Below are 20908 nucleotides of genomic sequence, written 5' to 3'. Positions count from 1 at the left end.
TTAGTTCAAACGTACCTGAAACCTGATTTTAGGATTAATATCCCCCTGTATGTGAGACATGTATATGCTTATGGTTGGCAGGGTACTTCATGGATCGTTACACTGTAGTCTGACTAATATGGAAAAGATTCACTAATTTATGAAGCTATGGACTTCTCAGTCACCAGATCTCAATCTCAATGAATGCAATGAGAGATTTTGGACAGGTGTGTAAGACAGCCCTTGTTATGGAAAAAACAAATGCCAGCAGGACTAGTTTTTGGATAAAGTACTTTGAACAATTTCAGAGCATTGTAGAACTCAGTTCGCGAAGGTCAAAAACTTTACTGAGACACTTTTTCTTTTCCATTAACTATTAATACAGGTAAGCCACTTGTAATTACTCAAGCCTTAATAAGGCCTAATTGTGTGTAGTTTTGCAGTAACATCTTCTTTCCCACGCTTCTTCGTTTAATCTGTTCTCGCACTTCCTTATTCTGCTGAATGTGTCACGGACATGCTGTGACATGGAGGCGGTTTCGCTGATGCACCATTAAACTCAGAAGAGCACCACGCCCTTGCGCATGTCCCGAGCCGCACCCGCCTCCTGTGCAGCATGCGAACACAGCCCACCGTCGAGCTATTGTTGTGGCGCACTATTGAGGGCTGTAAGTGTGCAGTTTTGGACAAGGCCCTGGTCCTGCCCATGGGTGCGGCGGAACCTTCTGGATGTTTGTCGCTGGGATTTCCTGTTCTTTTAGACGTTAACCAAGCCCAGGCCTGTCGAATGAGAAATGTTCTGTTCTGGTATTAGGGGAAAAAATAAGATTTATTGACGCGTTTTTTTAAAAAACGCAAATAGCTTGACAATGCTAGTCCTTTGTAACACCTTCTAATCGAAAGGGACCCGTCATCAGCAAAAACATACTACTAATAATAATATAAATAAATAAGTGATTTGCACGTAACACCAAAAAATTACGGTAATACGCGTGTTTCTTTTACTCGTTAAAGCGGTTGTGTGTGAAAGTGGCGGCGTTGCGTTGACTGGTTGAGTGTCACGGGGAGGGGGAGGGGAGGGGGAGGGCGTGAGTCCCTGCGGGGAGGGAACAGGTAAGCTTGAGGCCACCTCAGTCAGTCAGGCGGAGCATCAGGGACGTGTAAAGCATTTCACACCCGTTTCACACAGGTCTCGTACTCGGCGACAGGCGAGTGTCCAAAATGACGCTGGAACCTCTCAAGTCGGCTTTAACCTTTGGGGAGATCGGGGAGACGTCGCTCGCGCTTCCGTCAGACGGAAATTCGCGCACGGGCGAGCGGCGCGTCATGGAGCAGGTCAGCACGATGAGGAAGAAGAGCAAGAGCAAGTACAACAACAGAGGATCAGTAGGAACACTGTCCCCTACCAGTAAGCGCATTTACTCCTCACCACTAGTTATAGCTTTCAGCATAGCCTAATAGATACCAGAGCGATTTCTATACTATAAATTTCAAAATCTATATGCTTAGGCGGGTTGAGGATTGTACCTGTAAGTACTTTCTCCGGGCCTCTGTAGCTATAACAACTGCTATAACAACAATAATAATAATAATGAAAATGATAATAGTAATAATATCATATATTCAGAAACTCGTTGTGTTTTTGGTAAAAAAAAAACAACAACAACAACAACACACAAATAACAAATAAATCAATAAATAACAGTATAAAGTCTGACCAAAACTCTGTGCGTATTAAAGTGCGCAACTCCGAGACGCCGAGTTATCCCGAGCCGCTTCTCTACTGACCCCTCGCGCGCTCTCTTATTAATAAGCAGTGACACGTTAATTGTGAAAAGTTAATAATTAACTGAGCTGATCATTTTAGCAACAATGAATTACTATAGGTCATGCATAAACTAAAATAATGAATAAAAATCTTTATAAATAATAAACTCAGTATTAAAGAAAAAAAATAAAGGAACTAAAATAATAAAATTGTAATTAAAAAGTAGCTAATTAGGTTTACATCAGAGGTGGTTATAATAAGTTAATTATGAGTAAACAAAGTTACACTTTAGACAAGTATAACTATAATATTAATAATGTATATCTCGCTAAACCTAATGTTGTCTACATCATTATCATCAGTGCAATTCAATCACTTTGGAGTACACCTGTATAACCCCGGTGTATAACTCCATGTCCACAATTAAACTTTAAATCTTAGTGTATAACCTGTGGGCTTAATATTACCACACGTCTTCTAAGACAGTAAATACATTTGTAGATAATGTGTGCATTTGCTGATTTGTTAGTTTTATTTTATTTGCTATTTTACACACAGTGTCAAAACTCTGCATACAAAATGGAGCAAGTAGTCAAAATAAACAGATTTTATTTTTTGGGGGGGGGGGTATATTTATACATTTATGTATACATTTACTGGCATTATAATATCATACAATATTTATTATAATTATTATTACAAATATATTTATTTATACTATATATTTAAACTATATATTATTTATAGTTTTTTGATAATGGACCTTGAGTTTTGAACATGCATGCAAGATTATCTGCAAAATCTGCAAATCTAATAATATTTTTTATTTCATTTTTTTATTTTGCTAATTATATAATACAGTTGCGTCAAATAAGTTTGTCTTTACTGATCGCAACCTACAGCAGCAGTAATGCGTATCCCATAGGCGAACACACTAATTGTCATATCAGACACAGTTTGATAAAGCAAGCCAACATTTTACAATGTCACACTTTGTTTCATTATTCAACATAAATATCATAATTTCCATAATATGTACTGTGTGTACGTATTAAATTTTTTTTTAACTGCCATCTTCTGGAGCATTTTCTTGTGTGAGATTAAGTACCTGTGTTAAGTTCATTATTAACTATGTATATGAGAAGTTTATTGTGCATTCTAAGATTATGTTCAATTATTGGTTATTTGGACAGGCATTTGGTCAAAACAGTTTGCCTGGTATGTATATATAAGGATTTCTTAACCTATTGCAGAGTTTTTGTAAACAACATAAAATTTAAATCTTCTCTTTAATTAGGTCCCAAAAGTGACAGTGCGCTTTATGAATACAAGGTCCCTTCCACGAATCATAATGGATCAGATTTTGTGTTTGAAAGCACCCTGGCAAATGGAAATGCAAAATTGGTAAGATTCATGTTTATATTTTTTATACTTTTGTTTTATAAAAGGATGATTATTACATGCCTAACAAAAGTACTGTGAACGGCTGAGCGTGTGGTTCAATGTTCAGATCTGAGCAAACCATTTCTGGTTCTAACTACCATTTGTGCGCAAGGACAAAAACTCATTATTTTTACCAGTGCTAGCGTAACAGTTTATTAATAGTTCTTGGTTTACCAAAAAGGTTGTAAGCTTAAACCTTTATTGTAATTTGATGTGCTGATCTAGTGTGTCTACAGTAAAATTCAATTCAGTTAAATGTATTTAAAAAATAATAAGAATAATATGAAATTATTAAAAATGTATAAAGCTACAAATATTTAAATTCCAAATATATAAAATTTAGGCATAAAATACAGGTAATAGCTTTGACTTTTTTCACCAAGAAGGTAAAGGTTGAAACAAGGTACATTTCTTCTGATTAGTGAACAGTAATAGGTGAGTCATAAGTGTAAGATGCAAACAACTGAATTAAGTAAATTAATTTAAAAAGTGTATATATATATATATATATATATATATATATAATGTTTTATTTACCTTTTTTTTAAATATTGAGATGCAAGCAGCATTTCTATGTCTATATGATTTGTGTGTGTGTCAAAAAAAAAGCTTTAACAGTCTATCACACTGAAACTACAGATAATGATGGATTGGATCCGTCTTTGTGTTTTGACGGTGGACTGTGAATGTAGCTGGTACTTATGTAATGTCACCCTCAGTGCCTTTGTAGAAGGAAGAAAGTCAAAAAAGATTAGATTGGAGTGACTCATTCAGAAATCATTCATTAGTCTGCAATGGGAGGTTTGTCGGATCTTGTCTTATTTGTGAACACACATAAATCCTATTCAGGAAACATTTGCTTAAAAAGGGTAAACTGGTAGAATTAATCACCTTGTGGACACTTGAAGAGAGAAAGAATACAGCTTGTGACTAATTACAAAATTCTTTTTTTTTTTTGGTTATTTCTATGCACACAACCATAGTTGAGCTCGTGATTTGTTGTACTGCAAATGCTACTATGGAAAGTAATATATAGGGAAAAATATATTATTACTTTTTTCTTGTAACTGTCATGGTTTAAGCCAATTCAGTTTTATTTATTTATTACTTTCAACAGTAATAATCTTGCATGAAACCTTGCCACACCTCACATTAAACACCTCCCCATTAAACTGAACAGACTGCTGTGGTGTCGACAGATGAATCATAAAGCAAATATTCTTTTGTATTTTATTAGATTTAACTTTCTCTTTAATCTTTTACTGTATCATGTGGAAAAACATAGTTTCCTGCTTATACACCTTACACAGCACATCACCTATGTACTGTTGATATTGTACACATCCATATACTCTGGTCTTTTTGTTTCTAGAGGAAAAACCTTTGTGTTGTATCTTATCCACTATATAATATTGCATCCACGAATGTAGCTCCTGGGCAACTTTATTCATATTTCTTATCTATTTATTTTCTAGAAAAAACACGGTCAGAGTGTAATGCAAAGGAGTGTAAGCACCAAGTCTGCCTATTCTAGGATCAACAAAATGTTACCAGACAACCTTCCTTTTCTAAGCCAATCCAGTGGCTACACTGACATCTCTGCCACTCAAGGAGGCATTAAAAGTAACACCACTAACAGGAACCCGAATTTCAGACAGACAAGGAGATTAGTAAGGAGTCTCAGCCAACCTCCTGTCATCAACTTTGGTCCACCTGTACAGAACATCAGCTTTATTGGCAACAGCAATCAGACCTTTGGCAGCAATACCATCCTCAGGGGACCTCCATCGGCCCACTCAAACTATGAGTTTAAGCCCTCAATGTCTGTAAAAAAGCCTGAGATGAATGGGTGAGTTGTAAAACCTGATGTCCATGATTCATTTGCTCTGATTTTAGTGATGTCTGGCATGCTGTACTGAAAGGAAACTTGCCAACTAAGGATATCTCTGGTGTTGATTATCAGAATGAATGGAGAGGCAAACACATCTGGAACCAATTTATCAGAGGCAGTATACTTGCTAAAGAGCGGGGATGAAAGGTATCAGCTGCAAGGAGCTTCTGTAATTCAGCATAGCGCATTTTCGAATGACAAGACCAAAGAAGAGGTGAGCAAAGAACATTTCAACCAAGCTAGTATTTGTCTTTGACAGATTATAAAACGCACAGCAAAGACTTTAATAAATGCCAGCACAAAAATCAGCCTGTAGCTCTACTGTAATGTGGACAGACAATGACCCCGCTTGTTGTTTGAACTCTAACAACAGAGCCCGCTGTTGTTAAAGTTCAAATGTAGTAATGCAGTTTATTAATGATGCATAGTATAGGGGTGTTTTTGTTAACACATCCATCAGTCATGTATATCAAAGCCAGATAAGTGCATGTTATACCCACTAAACCAGTAAATCAAAACTTAAAAATGTATGTGTCCAGCTATGAGAGTGCTGTCTCTAAGAGACAGCATGGGATTTCTGGTGTTAATTTTCAAATCATGCATTGTTGTGACTTTTTAGCCGTCTCTTGCAAACCAACCCAAAGCTGCTGTCTACATTGAAAACATGCCAATATTGTCTTTAATCTAATATTTACGTACTGACGTCACATGGATAAGTGGCATGATGTATATCTAAATTATGTTTTTTTGGGATTTGAAGGCTACTGCCTCAAACAGTTTACTCATGCATACCTCTAGTAACATGTCCAAAGAACAAATAGCTTACAACAGTACATCAGTTTCCTCATCTGATTTGCATATTCCCTCTCGCTTAGGTACGGAGGCTAGACGGCATTATTCCATTGGTCTCCATGCTTTCAAACAGAAACCCACAGATTCAGCTACAGGCAGCCTCCGCCTTGCGTAACCTCGTTTTCAAGAATTCAGTCAACAAGGAGCAGGTGCTGCACAAGGGAGGGTTGACCAAGGCTGTGGATATACTCAAACAGACTAGCCATAATACAGATTTAGTCTCATCCGAAATTCAGAAGCACGTGACTGGTAAGCAGCTGCACACTCACTTCATTGCAGACTTGGGGATTTGGAAGACATTCATTCCAAAACTAGGGCGCTATACATTATGGCTTAGTTTAACATACTGTTAAATCACAGAATATAGCCTAGGATAGTCTTCAGGGGGGATTAAGCTGGAGCCTTGCTTTTCCAACAGCGAATAAACCACTGTCTTTATCTGTCTATGGTACTTATTAGTTAAATTGTAGGTAGCAATCTTAAAACAGCCCTTAGTAATTCAAACTTTGTTTGATTTAGTCAGGCCTTTCGTAAACAATAGTGCTATATATATAGTGAAATATATAGTAAAATATATCAGTTCCTTAATGTATAAGGAGCAATAATAGAATTAATAAAATGTTAAAACAAATCTATTTTGAGCATAAGATTCTACTTCCAAGGGAATGAATCTTTGAGAGATGAATTGCTTGCTACCTCTGTGAAGTGTCTTAATACATGTGTCTAAGCTACTAAACTATTTGCGTCTTTGGTGCCAATTCCAATGCAATTCCTTTTTTGCCAAATCCAGTGCATAAATATAACTTTGCTTGATAGAGACACTGCAATGTCGAATACTCAAATGGAAGAAGAAAATAATGTCTGTCTACTGTGTTAACCCAGGTCTTCTGTGGAACCTGTCCTCAGAAGAAAGGATTCAATCCGCTCTGCTAGATCAGGTACTGCCTGTTCTCAACTCAACGGTTCTGGAGCCGAATGTGGAGAACATATGCAAGGGGGACTCTCCTCGTTATGAGAGCTTATGCAATGCCACAGCATGTTTACGGTGAGCAGAACTCATTAATAAAACTTTTATTGAGTGTAGAAGTCACTACTCTAATTTTTATTGAGGGTGAAAGTGTGGACAAATATTTAAGAGAAGATCACAGTTAACAATTTATATTATTAAAAGCATGTTATAAGCATAATTAAGAATTTTATATTTTCATTATTTATTGTCACACATTTTCGAGGTTGTAGATGTCACAACATTTATACTTAGTTACAATAATACTTAATTTTTTATTAGGCTTTAGGCCCCGGTGACTCTGTATACATCAAGCGGTATAGATGATGAGTGAGTCATAGTGTTTATAACAGAAGAATTAAAAAAAATGTTGTGATTTGTTTTATCAAATGTTGAGCAGTTTCCTTATAGTAGCTTTGTATAGAGAATGTAAAATAATTGTTCTTTGATTATTATCATCATTATTTATTTATTTTTTTTAATTTTTTTTTTTTTTCAGTTTTTGAGAAATTTCTTTAATTGTATATTGCTTTAAGCCCCATTAGACGAGGTGATTTAGTCTAAAAGTTCTTAAAAAGAACTGTGTATATGTTTTTTCACTTGACCCAAATAAAGCAATTAAGAAACTTTACAAAAAAGAGAAAATGTTCTATAAAATTGTAACCATTTACAAATTAACAACAGAAATCTGAGTTCTGGCAAAGTGGCAAACCGGCAAGCCTTGCGCAGCTGTCCGGGCCTGATTGACTCACTCATCAATCACTTGGAGTATTCTGTGGAAAATTCCGGTCACGATGAAAAGGTATTATTTTCTGCTAACCTGGACCTAGGTTTCATTCTCATTCATGTTGAAGTGGCTTGTAGTTTTCAGCAGGAAAGAAAGGTTTTACATGATCTAGTTATTCATTACATTGAAGAAAAAAAATTACGGGCAGCTTAGCCTCAGTATTTGTAGTCACTGTAATAAAAGTGTGCAATATAATACACATGGCCTGAGGTGAATGGCAATGACATACATAAAGTGGTAAACATTTTTCATGTCCTAACAGGTGTTCTTTGTTCTGCTATTTGCCCGCAGTCTGTGGAGAACTGTGTGTGTGTTCTGCACAACCTCACATATCAGCTGGAAACTGAGGTGCCTACTGTTTTTAGCAAGTTCAATACACTGGCTTCTGAAAACCGTGCAAACACTGGTGACACCGGCCCAATCGGCTGCTTTAGCAACCAAAGCCGCAAATTACAGCAAGAGGTCAGTATTCATCTTAAGGTTCACTTAAGCATTGGGATTCAAGACAAAACAGCAACTTATCTTTTTTACAGTTACTTTACAATTACCTACATCAAGTAAACTTTTAATCCTTTCAATCCTTGTTTGTTTCAGACACTTGTAATGTAATTTATAAAAATTAAAACAAAATTAAAAACATTTTTGCATCATGGAAATCAGTTTGTGTAAATGAAATTTATTAATACAAAGTGCCTACAGACTTGCTTATGCAACAATCTCAGCAGCAATCTTATTTTCCCTCTCGTCTGTTCCAAACACTCTGCATTCAGCATTACCCGTATACTAGTCACCAGCCTGATTATCTGTCAACACCTGCACCTGTTCCTCACTGGTTCATGCCCCAAGTTCGATTTTTTAAAATCCTTGAATCATTCATCTGTTACTTAATTTTTTGAAACTGGTTAAGTTCAAGGACTTGACTGAAAATGAGAGCCAAAAACTTTCCAAAAATGAGAGTAAGGCTGTGCAATTAATTGCAATCGCAATTAAAGCACATGCAATTTCTAAACCGCATAAGGCTGCAATTTTATCTATTAATTTATTTAGATTTTTATTCAGAATACGTTCTTGTGCGCATGATTTTAATATGTTAACCAACCAGAGCTGACGCAGCGCACCGGGCAATTACAGCTAAGCTGAGCGGGAGAAAGATGTTAACCAATCAGAGCTTACTCCGCCACGACGAAGCTCAGCGGGAGAACCGAATAGGCGAGCGGGAGGAAAGAACATAAAATATGGATGCAGATAAAAAAAAAAAATTTTTTGGTGCCAAAAAGAAATTCAATGTCAGTCGTTTGGGAGTATTTTGGATTCAGGAGAGAGGATGTGTCACAGAACAAAATAATTTGCAAGACTTGTGAAATGATTATTCCAACAAAACGGAGGAATACTGCAAATCTGTTCCAACACTTAAAACAGCGTCATAAAAAACTGCAATCAGTGCATGTCGACAAAGTCCATCGAAACAAACAAAAGCACACATCAAAGCCAGCCCGAACAGACTGAACAAGTGTCCATTGTTCAAGCATTTGCAAGCGCCGTGCCTTATGAGAAAGGATCAAAACGGCACAAAGAAATTACAGACGCGATCACCTATTATATATGCAAAGATATGATGTCTGCGCACATTGTCAGTAAAGACGGCTTCCGAAGACTAATACAAACACTTGACAAAAGATACCAGCTGCCATCTCGCACTCATTTTATATGATTTGCTATTCCTGAAATGTATGGGAAATGTAAGGCAGGCGTTGAACACGAGCTCAAGCAGGTGAAATACTTCGCCACGACCACAGATATGTGGTCCAGCAGAACGATGGAACTGTACATGAGTTTAACGGTCCACTTTAAAACTTTGAAATGAAAAGTGGATGTTTGCAAACAGCATTCTTCCCAGAAGATCCCACTGAAGAAAATATATCTGAAGGTTTAAAAGAAGCTTTAGCATTATGGGGACTTTGTGAAGAGCAACAAGTGTCTATCACCAAAGACAATGGAACTTTTTTTGGTTTTGATTTACGTTAGTTTTTATTTATTGTTATGACTGGAGTTGAGGTTAGTTAATCTTTTTTTTTTTCATGTTGTCTGTTTTTAAGACAATTTATTACAGTTTTGTTTATCAAGCAGTTAGTACTACTGTGTACAGTATGTTATGTACTAGAGTTAAGGTTAGTTAATCTTAATTAATTTTGTGTTTGTTTTAAAGACAATTTTACTAGAGTTTTGTTTATTAACCTTAATACTATTTTATTTCATTGTAAAATGTTTTATGCACTTCTTTTGCACTGGATACATTTAGAACGTATGTATGTAGCTTGTTTGAAAAAGCAAGAACAGTTGCCAAAAGCGCAAATAAAATCGTTCGAAAAATTGCAATATGCTTATTTTGTCCATATTTCACAGCCCTAAATGAGAGCTAAAAAAGTCCTTTGGAAGGAAAGGAGAAATAGTCCTCAAGATTACATTAAACCATTTGCATGTTTACGCATTTGTTATCAAGAGGCCCCTTAAGCATATGAAGGGGCATTTATCAAAATTTCAAAATAGTCATATAGGGACATTATGATATAGTATTCATATTGCTAATAAATCAGTAAAATTCTAAGTAATTATAACTGCTAAGAAAGAAGCAAAAAAGGAGGGTGAAGTCACCAGCTTGCCACCCAAAACAGAAAGTAAAATATTAGTAAATTGAATGTGGTGAATTAGTGCCATGTCTCATAAAAATTCTCTTCTGTTTCGTTGTCTTGAAGATGAACTGTTCATATCCTCTGTTGGAAGATTCTGATTCCAAAGGCAAGAACCGACTTATTCACCCAAAAACACTGCAGACGTACCTAAATCTGTTGAACAACAGTCAGAATACAAGGACTCAGGAGGCATGCTGTGGAGCGCTGCACAACCTCACTGCCAAGAAGGGCTACGTAAGATCTGATTTTTATCTCTTATGCTTGCTTAGAGTATAGATGCTAATGCCCGTAATTCTATGACCGTACAGATAGATTATACAATTACCGACACCCAAGTGTTGGTGTTGAACGTTTTGTATATTCATGGTTTTGCTAAATAAGGAATAATTTGTTCAAACGCCTTGCTGATTAAATTTTTCTAAGACTGTTGATTATGACTTGCTAGTTCTTGATTGTTCCAACATGAACAGCATTTAATCAGAAATTCTTTTTCACTGGATGTGTCATGTACATCATGGAACCTAACAGGTTTTAGATCTTCGTTTGAAATAACAAAATCAATCCAATTCCTTCAATTTTTACCTGTTTACTGTTTGATGCCAGTTTGTCTATCTGAAGTGAACACAATTTCAAATGGTCCAGTATTTAACAGTTTATTTTGATATCAAACATTCAGATATAAGATCAACATAAAAAAGCTTAACGTATTGTGAATAGGTTGTATTTTAAAAAAATAATGTTGTAATTTTTTATAGCAAATTATTTTGCTATTTAAGGTTGAACAAAAGTTATCATTACTATTATAAAGAGTAAATTTTACTACTACCAGAATATGTGAATGAAGTTGGAAAAAATGTCAAACTCATAAAATGAGCATTTTATTATTACAGTGTAACCTTGGATTGCAAGCATAATTTGTTCCGGAAACGGGCTTGTATATCAAAACACTCGTACAACAAACAAATTAACCTGCACTTTACCTCAAAATAATAAAATAATAATAAAAAATATATATATAAATTAATAAAATAATTAATTAATAAAATAATTAAAGTAAAAATAAATCCCTACAGATAAGTGTTTCCGTTTGTGCGCTGTGTATGTGTGTGAAGTAAGAGGAGAGAAGGAAGAGACCATCCTATCTCCCTCTTCTAGTTTTACACAGTAACCCATCCTCCTCTCTTATTTGAGTTTCACACACACACACACACATTAATAGAAAGACTGTAAGGACGAGAGGAGAAGGGGTGTGTGTGAAAAGGTACGGTGTCCAATGATTCGTGCACACAGGCACAAAGTGGCAGCTGACACACAGAAAGAGAGAAAATGGATCTTTAACTCTCTCTAATGAGACTTGCTTTTGCTTTACATGCGCACACAAAAGTGTGTTATAATAAACAGTAAATGCTCGCTGTACACACATACAAACACAACATAAAATATGTTTTACGCACACAGTGAGAGACGCGCACTAATTATCACAATTCCGCAGCACACAAGAGAGAAGTTGTGATCACGTGACGCTCAGCGTCAAAAGAAGAAGCGCATGTATGATACATCATACTCGGTACTCGTAAACCAAGACTTGTTCGTCTTTCAAGTAAAATGTATTAAAAATAGTGTTCTGGTTGTGAAATACTCGCAATCCGAGGTTCCACTGTATTTTCTAATTTTTTGGTCATAGAAACAACCGAAAACAGCCATAGAAACTCGTGAGTAGTACTTTTGTGCTATTTCTTCGCCCTTTGTGACCCATATTTAATGTTTTGCCCAGTCGTGTTTGGGAATTTAACTAAAATTCAGTTCATTATATTGCCTATTTTATGCTAAAAAATGGATATGTCACTTTATACTGCACCCACAGTAGATCCTGACATCTAAATATGTGTATTAAAAAAACCAGCAAAAACAAATAATGGCTAAAATGCTCTGACCTCTAGAAGTAACCTCAGTATTTACTGGTATTCTGAGGCAGCATATGGGGTGCTTGAATAGATTTTCTAAACCTCCCATTCAGTTAATAAAATTACTGTGAACTATGAGAATTAAATAGTTTGATTATAATAATTTGTTAGACTCTAATCGTAACAGTACTTTCCACTTGAGTGGGTATCATACCAAAAAACAGCTTAAATTCAATGTCAGAAAAGTGTGTAACTGAGACACACCTATGTTTTCGGTGAACTTGTCCACATGCACGCAACTCATGTGCTACAGTCTGTGTAGTACTTAAGTCTTGTTTGTGATTCAGGTTCACTGAAAAGCATACATTAAAGTTAGAAGTTTATTATTTAGGTAATAGCAGAATATTTAAATAAAACTGAATATTGACAAACAAATGTTTAATGTTTTTATCAGTTGTCATGCAATAGATATGAGGAAACAGAATACAGCATTTGGATTTCATAAGTCTAACACTAATTATGTTTTCCTTGTACAGTATGTATGCTGTGGTGCTGTGCTGTGGTGCCAAATGAATTCTCTCGATGAGAACAATGTTAGATGTAAAACAGACTGCAGAATATTTTATATGTTTTTCAAATAATAGTATTATTTAAATGATTTACCCGCCTCCAAGATTTAAAGTTATGTATTTGCATTATAAAAACATCAGTTAATATTTGTGAGAAACTTGCTAATGTCTGGTATCTTTTGTGTGTTTTTAAGGTGTCAGATATATTGAGTAGCACCATTGTTCAAAAGTATAATGGTCTGCAAAATGCCAGTCAACTTCTCGCGTCACCAGATCAGTCCCTAAAGAGCAGCCTTATCGGACTGATTGGGAACCTGTCTCGAACTCCAGGGGTGCAAAGAACTCTTGGTAAATTTACATGTGTTTAATTTTTCTGTATTTGGCCTACTCTATGCAGGTGTATTTTGCTGTCTATTTAAAAAACAATTAACATTTTCATTTTCCTGTGCTAGAGCAGATCAGCAGGAATGTAAAGAAAGGAGGGACTACATTGTTGGTTTTTTTGCCAAGTCAAGTCGTGTTTCAGAACCTTAGACAGGCAGCCAGAGAAAGCCAGTGAGAGGAATAAGATTCACATGCACGCACAAACGCGCGCAGACACACACACACAGTGCACATTTTCATTAGTTTAGGTGGAACTTTGATGCCTGTGATTAATTCATTATAAAAGCATTCAGAGCTGGTTTTACTTGTGTTCCGTCACTTTTAGCTTCCACTTTTGTGTGTGTGATATTGTACTTTAAGTGTTGGCTGTCATTGTGTCTCTGAGCATATGTGTGTATGAACATTGCAGATTAATAAATGGTGCTATGCAAAATTAATTTACTCTGTATGTATAAAAAATAGCTGGATGTGTAATTTTTTTATGTTAATAGATTTGACCGTTTCATAAATTTTAGTCTGCCATGTGTTTCTATAAGGTATGAGGTATGCTGATGCTGTATGTTGATTATGAGATATTTATTTAATATACCATTTAATATAATATACCATTACCATTTCGTTTGTAAAATGTTCAGTAAAACTGTCCGCTCGGGTTGCATCAATGATGTTTATTGTGCCTTGTTTTATGCACGGCAGCTCGTCAGGCTCTTCCTGGTCTCTGCCAGAGCTTGATTGTTAACCCTACTCCAGAGTCTGATGGCAGCTTAGCAGTGGCCTGCCACACAATAAACAATCTGATGAGGGCAGAACCTGAAATGGGGAAGTTGTTGGTAAACCCTGTTATGACTGCCGCAGTCAAGAACCTGAGTGGAAACACGTAAGTGTCATAGTCAAGAAAATAACTAAAAGTCTACTGGTAGAGAGACATATATGTGATCCGATGTGTACTGTTTTTTACAGATACATGCCGAAGGCCAGTACAGCAGCAGGAGCTCTCCTTCATAGCCTTTGGTCTGAAAAGACTATTCAGACTGCCCTCAAGAAGGTAAGGTGTTTAGTCAGGACTTTTTACCAAAAATTGTGATATAACCAGTTTGCCAAACAAAAATAAAGCTGCACTTCCTTCCTTCTTTCCTTCCTTTCTTTCTTTCCATTTAATTTATTTAAACCCGAGCCCTGCGGTCATTAATAGAGATACTGTACAAAATCTCCAAAACAATGTTTTTCTCTACAAGTGTAGGCAGGCCTAGTCAGTCATCGACTGCGCAGCAGATCCCATGCATATTGATCCCTGAGTTAATGTTGGATTGGTCTAATGTATAATAGCTCCAAGAGAAAATTTACTTGTATGTATTTATGTTTACGACATATGCGCTTATCTAGGACTACTTACTTTTTTTTCCTCATTATACATTTGAGCAGTTAAGGCAACCTGGAACCTTCCGATCAGTTGTACCGTAACCTCTGAGCTACTCGTGCCCCACTGTATACACTTTAATGACAAATGTCTAATGGATGCATCAGTCAGTCAGTAATAAAAACATACTGAAAACACATTATTTGTTGAATAAAGCATTTTCTCTAACCCTCCATGGCCATACAATGAAGTATCCAATTACCACATCCTGTCTATTCCATGCAGTATTTTGCTGTTAACCCAGGACCTGCCAACAAGGAATGGTTACATTGGAGTTAAATTTAGCCATACCAGGCGAATAAACTGATGAAGACAGATATATTAACATTACACAATTATTTTTGTATTATAATCATGCACTTAAAAAAACTTTAAAAAAAAAAAAAAATTGTGATAATTGTTGTTTTTTTGTTTGTAGATGTAACTTTTTTCAGTTGAGCTAAACTAATAGAATTACTCTCAAAAGATGTGTTTTCCGTATGTTAATCATCTAATTGGACAAGACCATTTCATCAGCTATCAGACTTAGTTATTAGATATTTTTATTTTAATTGTACTCTAATTGCTATGAAATTGTTGCATCTGCTCCGTTTTGTGACGCTGTGCTGTTTGTTGATCTTTTACCACAGTGCAGTTGAATGTGTAAATCTGGTTGGCCAGAAGGTGTACATTATTTTTCTATCACAACATGAAACGGACAGTAGTTCAGGCTGTAATCTAAATTATACGCTAATATTAGTTATTATTCGTTTAAGTAATACCACATTTGTGGTTGTTGAGGATAATATAAAGCCTTGTGTTAGTAACTACTGTAGTTTACTTTATAGCTTTTGTTAGCCATGAACAGAACAACACAGGTGGTTCAAATTAAGTCGACAATTCAGAATAAATTTAAAACAGTAATTAATGAGACAAAAAGTGTTGTTTAAGATGTGTTGACTGGTTTTGAATGTAGGTTTAGGCACGCGGCTACTCTCCCCTCTTTCTAGTATTGCGGACCATACTGGCCTACTGGCCTACTTTTTCCTGGTAACTGACAATTGTATTGAACGATTGGTATAACACCTGTGATGTGAAGGGAGTTCCTCTAGTGAAGAACAGGACCTAACTTGTCTCTTGGATGTTCAACAACAATATATCTAACTATGAGCCATTAAAATTGCTTAGCGTCATCCATTAACAAATTAAACCTTGTAATTATTTGAAATTGTTGTGGTATACACGGAGTAACACAATTCAGACTTAGTACTTCTATGAAAGGAATGCACTTTAGGGGTAGCAGCACTTCGTTTATCATTTTTTACTGCCTTCTTACCTGTTCTGCAGCATTTGGCAGCCAAAAATCCTCGTATTAAATGTAGATGAAAGTAATGACAAAATGAACAAAGTAATACTGTAAGGAAAATAGTGACGATTAAACAATTGATATCAAAGATTATATTTAAGTTCAGTCCACAATAGAAATATTTTAATTTAAAATGTTTGTGGTTTGATCTATTATTGACTATTAATTTTATAATAAATTCTGGTGACAAATTTACCATATAATTTTTATTACTAAAATATATGTGGCATAGCTACCAACTTTTCAAAAAAGATTGGAGTGAGATTCTGAAAATAAGGGCATTGGTTTAGCGCATACATGCACACAACACCTCCACCACGCAAGCCCAGGCATTTTGTCTAACACTAATCATACACCTTATCCCGCACGGCTTAGGTTCTGTATATTCTGTATGGACATAGAAAAATACAATATCTGCATTAAGGTAAATCATACACAAAACAGTGCATCACTATTTATATTCACAATAATATTTCAAGGGGATGAAAGAGACGATCCAACAAAACACACAAAATATTGTGTAATGTATAAAGACTTTTTCATACACTCATATTGCCAAAGCTCAGAATTATTTCACTAAATAACAACAGAAATAAATAGATTAAAAATATATACAGACATTTAGCTGTGCAATCAAACATAAAGTGACAAACAGGCACTAGGGACTTTTACTGAAGAGGGAAAGCTAAAAGCAAAGGTAATAATGCTAATAATAATAATCACAGCATTACTACTAGTACTACTACTACTACCACTACTACTACTAATATAAATAATAATAATAAATAAAGTACAGTCAAAGAAGAATCATTATTCATAAAAAAAGAAAAGAAAAAATAAAGATCCAGAATATAAAGTTTGATTGTGCTGCATGTATGATTGTGAATCTCTCTCCCTCTCTCCATCTGTCTGTTTCTCTCACTCGAGCTTGTGCGATTTTATCTTAATCATGTTTGTTAGTTATTGAGTGTTCTTATGACTATTAAAAAGTGCTACACGATTAACCTCAATGAAAATATTTTAGAGTCACTGTAAATAATGACATCTATTTCCCTCTTTGGATAATACCATGTACATCGCTGATGCATTTGCATGCCGCTTTTGTATGTAATTGCTGCCTCACGCAGCTGTAAATTTCAACCAGATTACGTGAATATTATTTCTCCTCACTTCGACGCAGCAAAGTAGGGGAGCCTTGTGCCAGTGCACTCCTGCCTCAGAATACCTGTGTATGTGATAGTCTTGTGGGTTTTATGGGAAAGACAGAAGTATCTATAATTATGTAATTATGTGCCCCTTATGTTGGTTTATTGTGTACACTCACTCACTCACTCACTCATCTTCTATACCGCTTTATCCTGTATTCAGAGTCACAGGGACCTGGAGCTTATCCCAGGAGACTTAGGGCACAAGGCAGGGTACACCCTGGAAAGGGTGCCAATCCATTGCATGGCACACTCACATACACACACTTATTCACACACTATGGGCAATTTGGGAAAGCCAGTTAGCTTAATCTGCATATCTTTGGACTGTGCAAACTCCACACACACAGAGACAGGAATCAAGTCTGGCCAGAAATTTAACCCGGACCCTGGAGGTGCAAGGTGACAGTGCTAACCACAACACCACGTGCCACCCTATCACGTACAATCACAATTAAATACATTAACGTTTGTGGTTGTAAAGTGACAAAATGTGAAAAAGTTCGAGGTGTATGAATATTTTTGCAAGGCACTGTAGCAGCATCAGAACTGGACCATGAAGTAATCGTAGAAAATAGCCTGGGTTGCTGAATCTTATTTTAATTAACATAATGTGGACAGTTATCTGCCTATGCTTTTGTAATCTTCCTGGGGAAGTGACAGCAGCAAGATGCAATATGGGAAAAAGGCAAGTCAGCAGAGGCAGTTGAATGTTAAGCTGGAACTTCTTGTGTCCTGCCATTTATGTAGATGTTACAAGAACCACTTACCTAACACTCCTGAAGACCTTGTATACCTCTTCATGGAAACAGTATTCCTTAGTGGCAGTGACCACTTACAGCAGTATAATGTACTCTACCACCCTGCAAATCTTCAGGAATCACATGGGAGATGACAGAGTTTGTGGTGTTGCTTTGTGATGATTTGTTGCCAGATAACACAGCATTCCTTTAGAAGTCTTACCCTATCCATACCTTTATTGGTTAGAACTGTTTCAGTGGCACAAGGGAAATTACTAGGGGGGTAATGTTATAGTTGATCAGCATGCATATTTAATACTGTACATTTGTTCTTTTGCTCTCCTGATCCTGATGGACTCAGTGACATTCAACAGGAAAAAATAATTTCATCAGGTGCATACATGTTTATTAGTATCAGTTTAGCAATAGCCCACGTTGCTGTTGATGCAATTTTCTAGTAGTCCTTTCTCTATCTTCCCACTCACATTTTTAAAAAAATCATTTACATCACTATTACAATGTTAATAGCGTAAGGAACTTTGAAGTCACATTTACCCATACTTACTTGACAAATGTAATTTCACGAGTAAACCATGAGAAAGCTATTAAAATGTAATGTAATGCATGTGTGCATGGGAGATCCATGGCAGTGAAGAGCTGTAAATAAGTAGACAGATCAGCCATAACAAAATTGTGCAGGTTTCCCTTGTCGGGACAACTCTTGCACCTCGGGTCATGACTCCACAAGGGTGGAGCCTCCGTGAATCGGACTTGTTTGTCCAGAGCATTCCATAGATGGTGGGTCTGAGGTCAGGGGAATTTGGATTCTGAATCAACAGCCTCACATTCTTTGCTTGATAAGCTCATACCTGACAGTCTATGATGCACTAAGTGTACTGGTACCTTTCTATCATGGCTAGTGTTTACTTTTTTTCAGCATTTTGTGCTCCATTGTTTTTCTATGAAATCAGACCAGACAGGCATAGATGAGCTTTCGATGGTTTTAAGAATTTTGTGGCTGATTTGTGTATACTCAGTCTCTCTGACCAGGACAAAACCATAAAATATCTGAAGGCTGTTCACATACACGCAGCTGAGCTTTGTTCCTCTTGCTTCAACCAGACGCTCTACACTCTGACAGCCTGGTAATTAATGGCAGTTGATTTTTTTTTTTTTTTTTTTTTTATGTTGACAGTCTTGTCAGCATTTATCTGTTTACTTCAGTGTAGCAGATCTAAGCGTGTAGATACAGAGGTGTGGTGGAGATGACTGTATTTTATATTAGGGCTGGGTGTGGAAGGGTGGGTAGGTTTGGGTGTGTAACTCCTGTTTTCTGTGAACAGTATAATACTGTTCACACGTTGCCAAGCAAGTAAGGTGTAGATGTGAAAGTAGGTGTGTGCAAGTCCCTGTTCCAAAGAAGGGACCTTTATGTCTGATTAAGCCAGCAAAAGGTAAAGCAAATGTTAAGAGAATAAGTGTGTCCATTGGCACAGCAATCTTAGGGCGTTTTCTCACTGGGAATGATTGTTTCTCGGGAGAGCATGATTTCTCCCCCTCCCCAATCTCCCTGCAGGTGTGCATGCACATTGTACCATCGGTTCCGATCCCAGGCACACTTACTATACTAATTTCCATGACAAAATATCTTATCAAAATACCTCAATTGACAGATAAGGCCTTGCAGAATAACCCCGACCCCCAACCCCCAGGATTTTATTTCTGTTTACAAACACTTTTAACAGATTTTACTTGGCTGCCTAATACTAGAGCTGCATCATAATAACAATTTTTCTTTTTGATTAATCCCCTTTGCTTCCCACATTTTTATCATACATGTTGACAAAACCAGACAAAAATCTTCAGTAAGGATTTAACATTGGGAATTTTTGTATTGGCTTAAGAACTATAGTTTGTTTGCTATGTTTGACTGTTTTAAACTTGGCTTTAACTTCCCTTTGCATATATTTTGTCTAAATAAGTTACAGGCCTGCTGTGTATTAAACTTTCTACATAAAACTATGTTTTATTATGCTGAAGATATTGTAATAATGTTTTTTCTGTTTGTTTCATTTCCAGAAAAATATGCCTAAGGCATACTTTGTAAATGATACCACTTCAGCTGCAATCAAATCTTTACAGATTGTTGATTAACTTGATAATCCTACAGTTGACATCCACAAAAAGTCCATCTCTACAGAACAGCTACATGAAACTGTACACATGCAATAAAATCATATATTCCTGTCCGCTTTAAAGAACTGCAAAGGTAATAAAAAAGCAGCTATGGGGAATGTGAAAAAAGAAAAGGAAAAAAAAAAGCGCTGAGTTTGCACAAAAAAAAAAAAAAAGTTAATTTCTTCATCTTTGTAATTTTACACAATTTTTATTGCATGTAACCAAATTATGGGAACATATTACATTTTTATTGTTTTTTTTTTTTGTTAATGGCTATACATTTTCTGTTTATTTGATGGATTGCAGTTTTAAGCATAATGTCTAACCTGAATAAAAAGAAATGTCTGCCTATATAAATGGGGATAAACTAAAATTTTCATGTCTTTTTATTTGGAATATATGGCACTTGTATTTAACATGGAAGAATGTTGCAAATATGTGGGTTTTTGTTCCTGCCAACCCCTTACATTTAGCATTAGGGTGAGGTATAAAACACAGAGGTATTATTAATATTATTTTTGTGCATTGTCTCTTTCACTTGATCTTAATATTTGAAGAGGGGTGCTTTGTAGTTGGTCATTTCATTCGAGTCTCATAATTAAATTGTTAATATCTACAAAAAAAATTTAGCAAAAACCAAATAAAGCTTTTTGAAATTGTATTTTGTGTTTGGTTTATGGTTGTGGTGATTTCAAGAAAAACTAACCCTAGAATGTGTTAAACTTGTTTATATTGAAATATATTTCCTTG

The 20908-nt window shown here is 35.9% G+C and overlaps 1 protein-coding gene across 1 annotated transcript; it reads left to right on the top strand.

Moving 5' to 3' along the window:
- The first annotated feature begins 1114 nt into the window (after window positions 1-1114).
- On the top strand, window positions 1115-20819 carry pkp1b (plakophilin 1b). The gene is made up of 13 exons (XM_053499589.1): window positions 1115-1387; window positions 3045-3151; window positions 4666-5039; window positions 5154-5295; window positions 5957-6182; window positions 6816-6978; window positions 7624-7741; window positions 8018-8188; window positions 10480-10650; window positions 13084-13237; window positions 13970-14150; window positions 14234-14318; window positions 20060-20819. The coding sequence occupies exons 1-13, from the start codon at window positions 1201-1203 to the stop codon at window positions 20132-20134; spliced, it is 2154 nt and encodes a 717-aa protein (XP_053355564.1). The 5' UTR covers window positions 1115-1200; the 3' UTR covers window positions 20135-20819.
- Window positions 20820-20908: the final 89 nt, after the last annotated feature.

The sequence above is a fragment of the Clarias gariepinus genome, chromosome 6 (assembly GCF_024256425.1).
Source record: "Clarias gariepinus isolate MV-2021 ecotype Netherlands chromosome 6, CGAR_prim_01v2, whole genome shotgun sequence".
Classification (NCBI taxonomy): domain Eukaryota; kingdom Metazoa; phylum Chordata; class Actinopteri; order Siluriformes; family Clariidae; genus Clarias; species Clarias gariepinus.
This window is presented reverse-complemented; position numbering and strand designations above follow the sequence as displayed.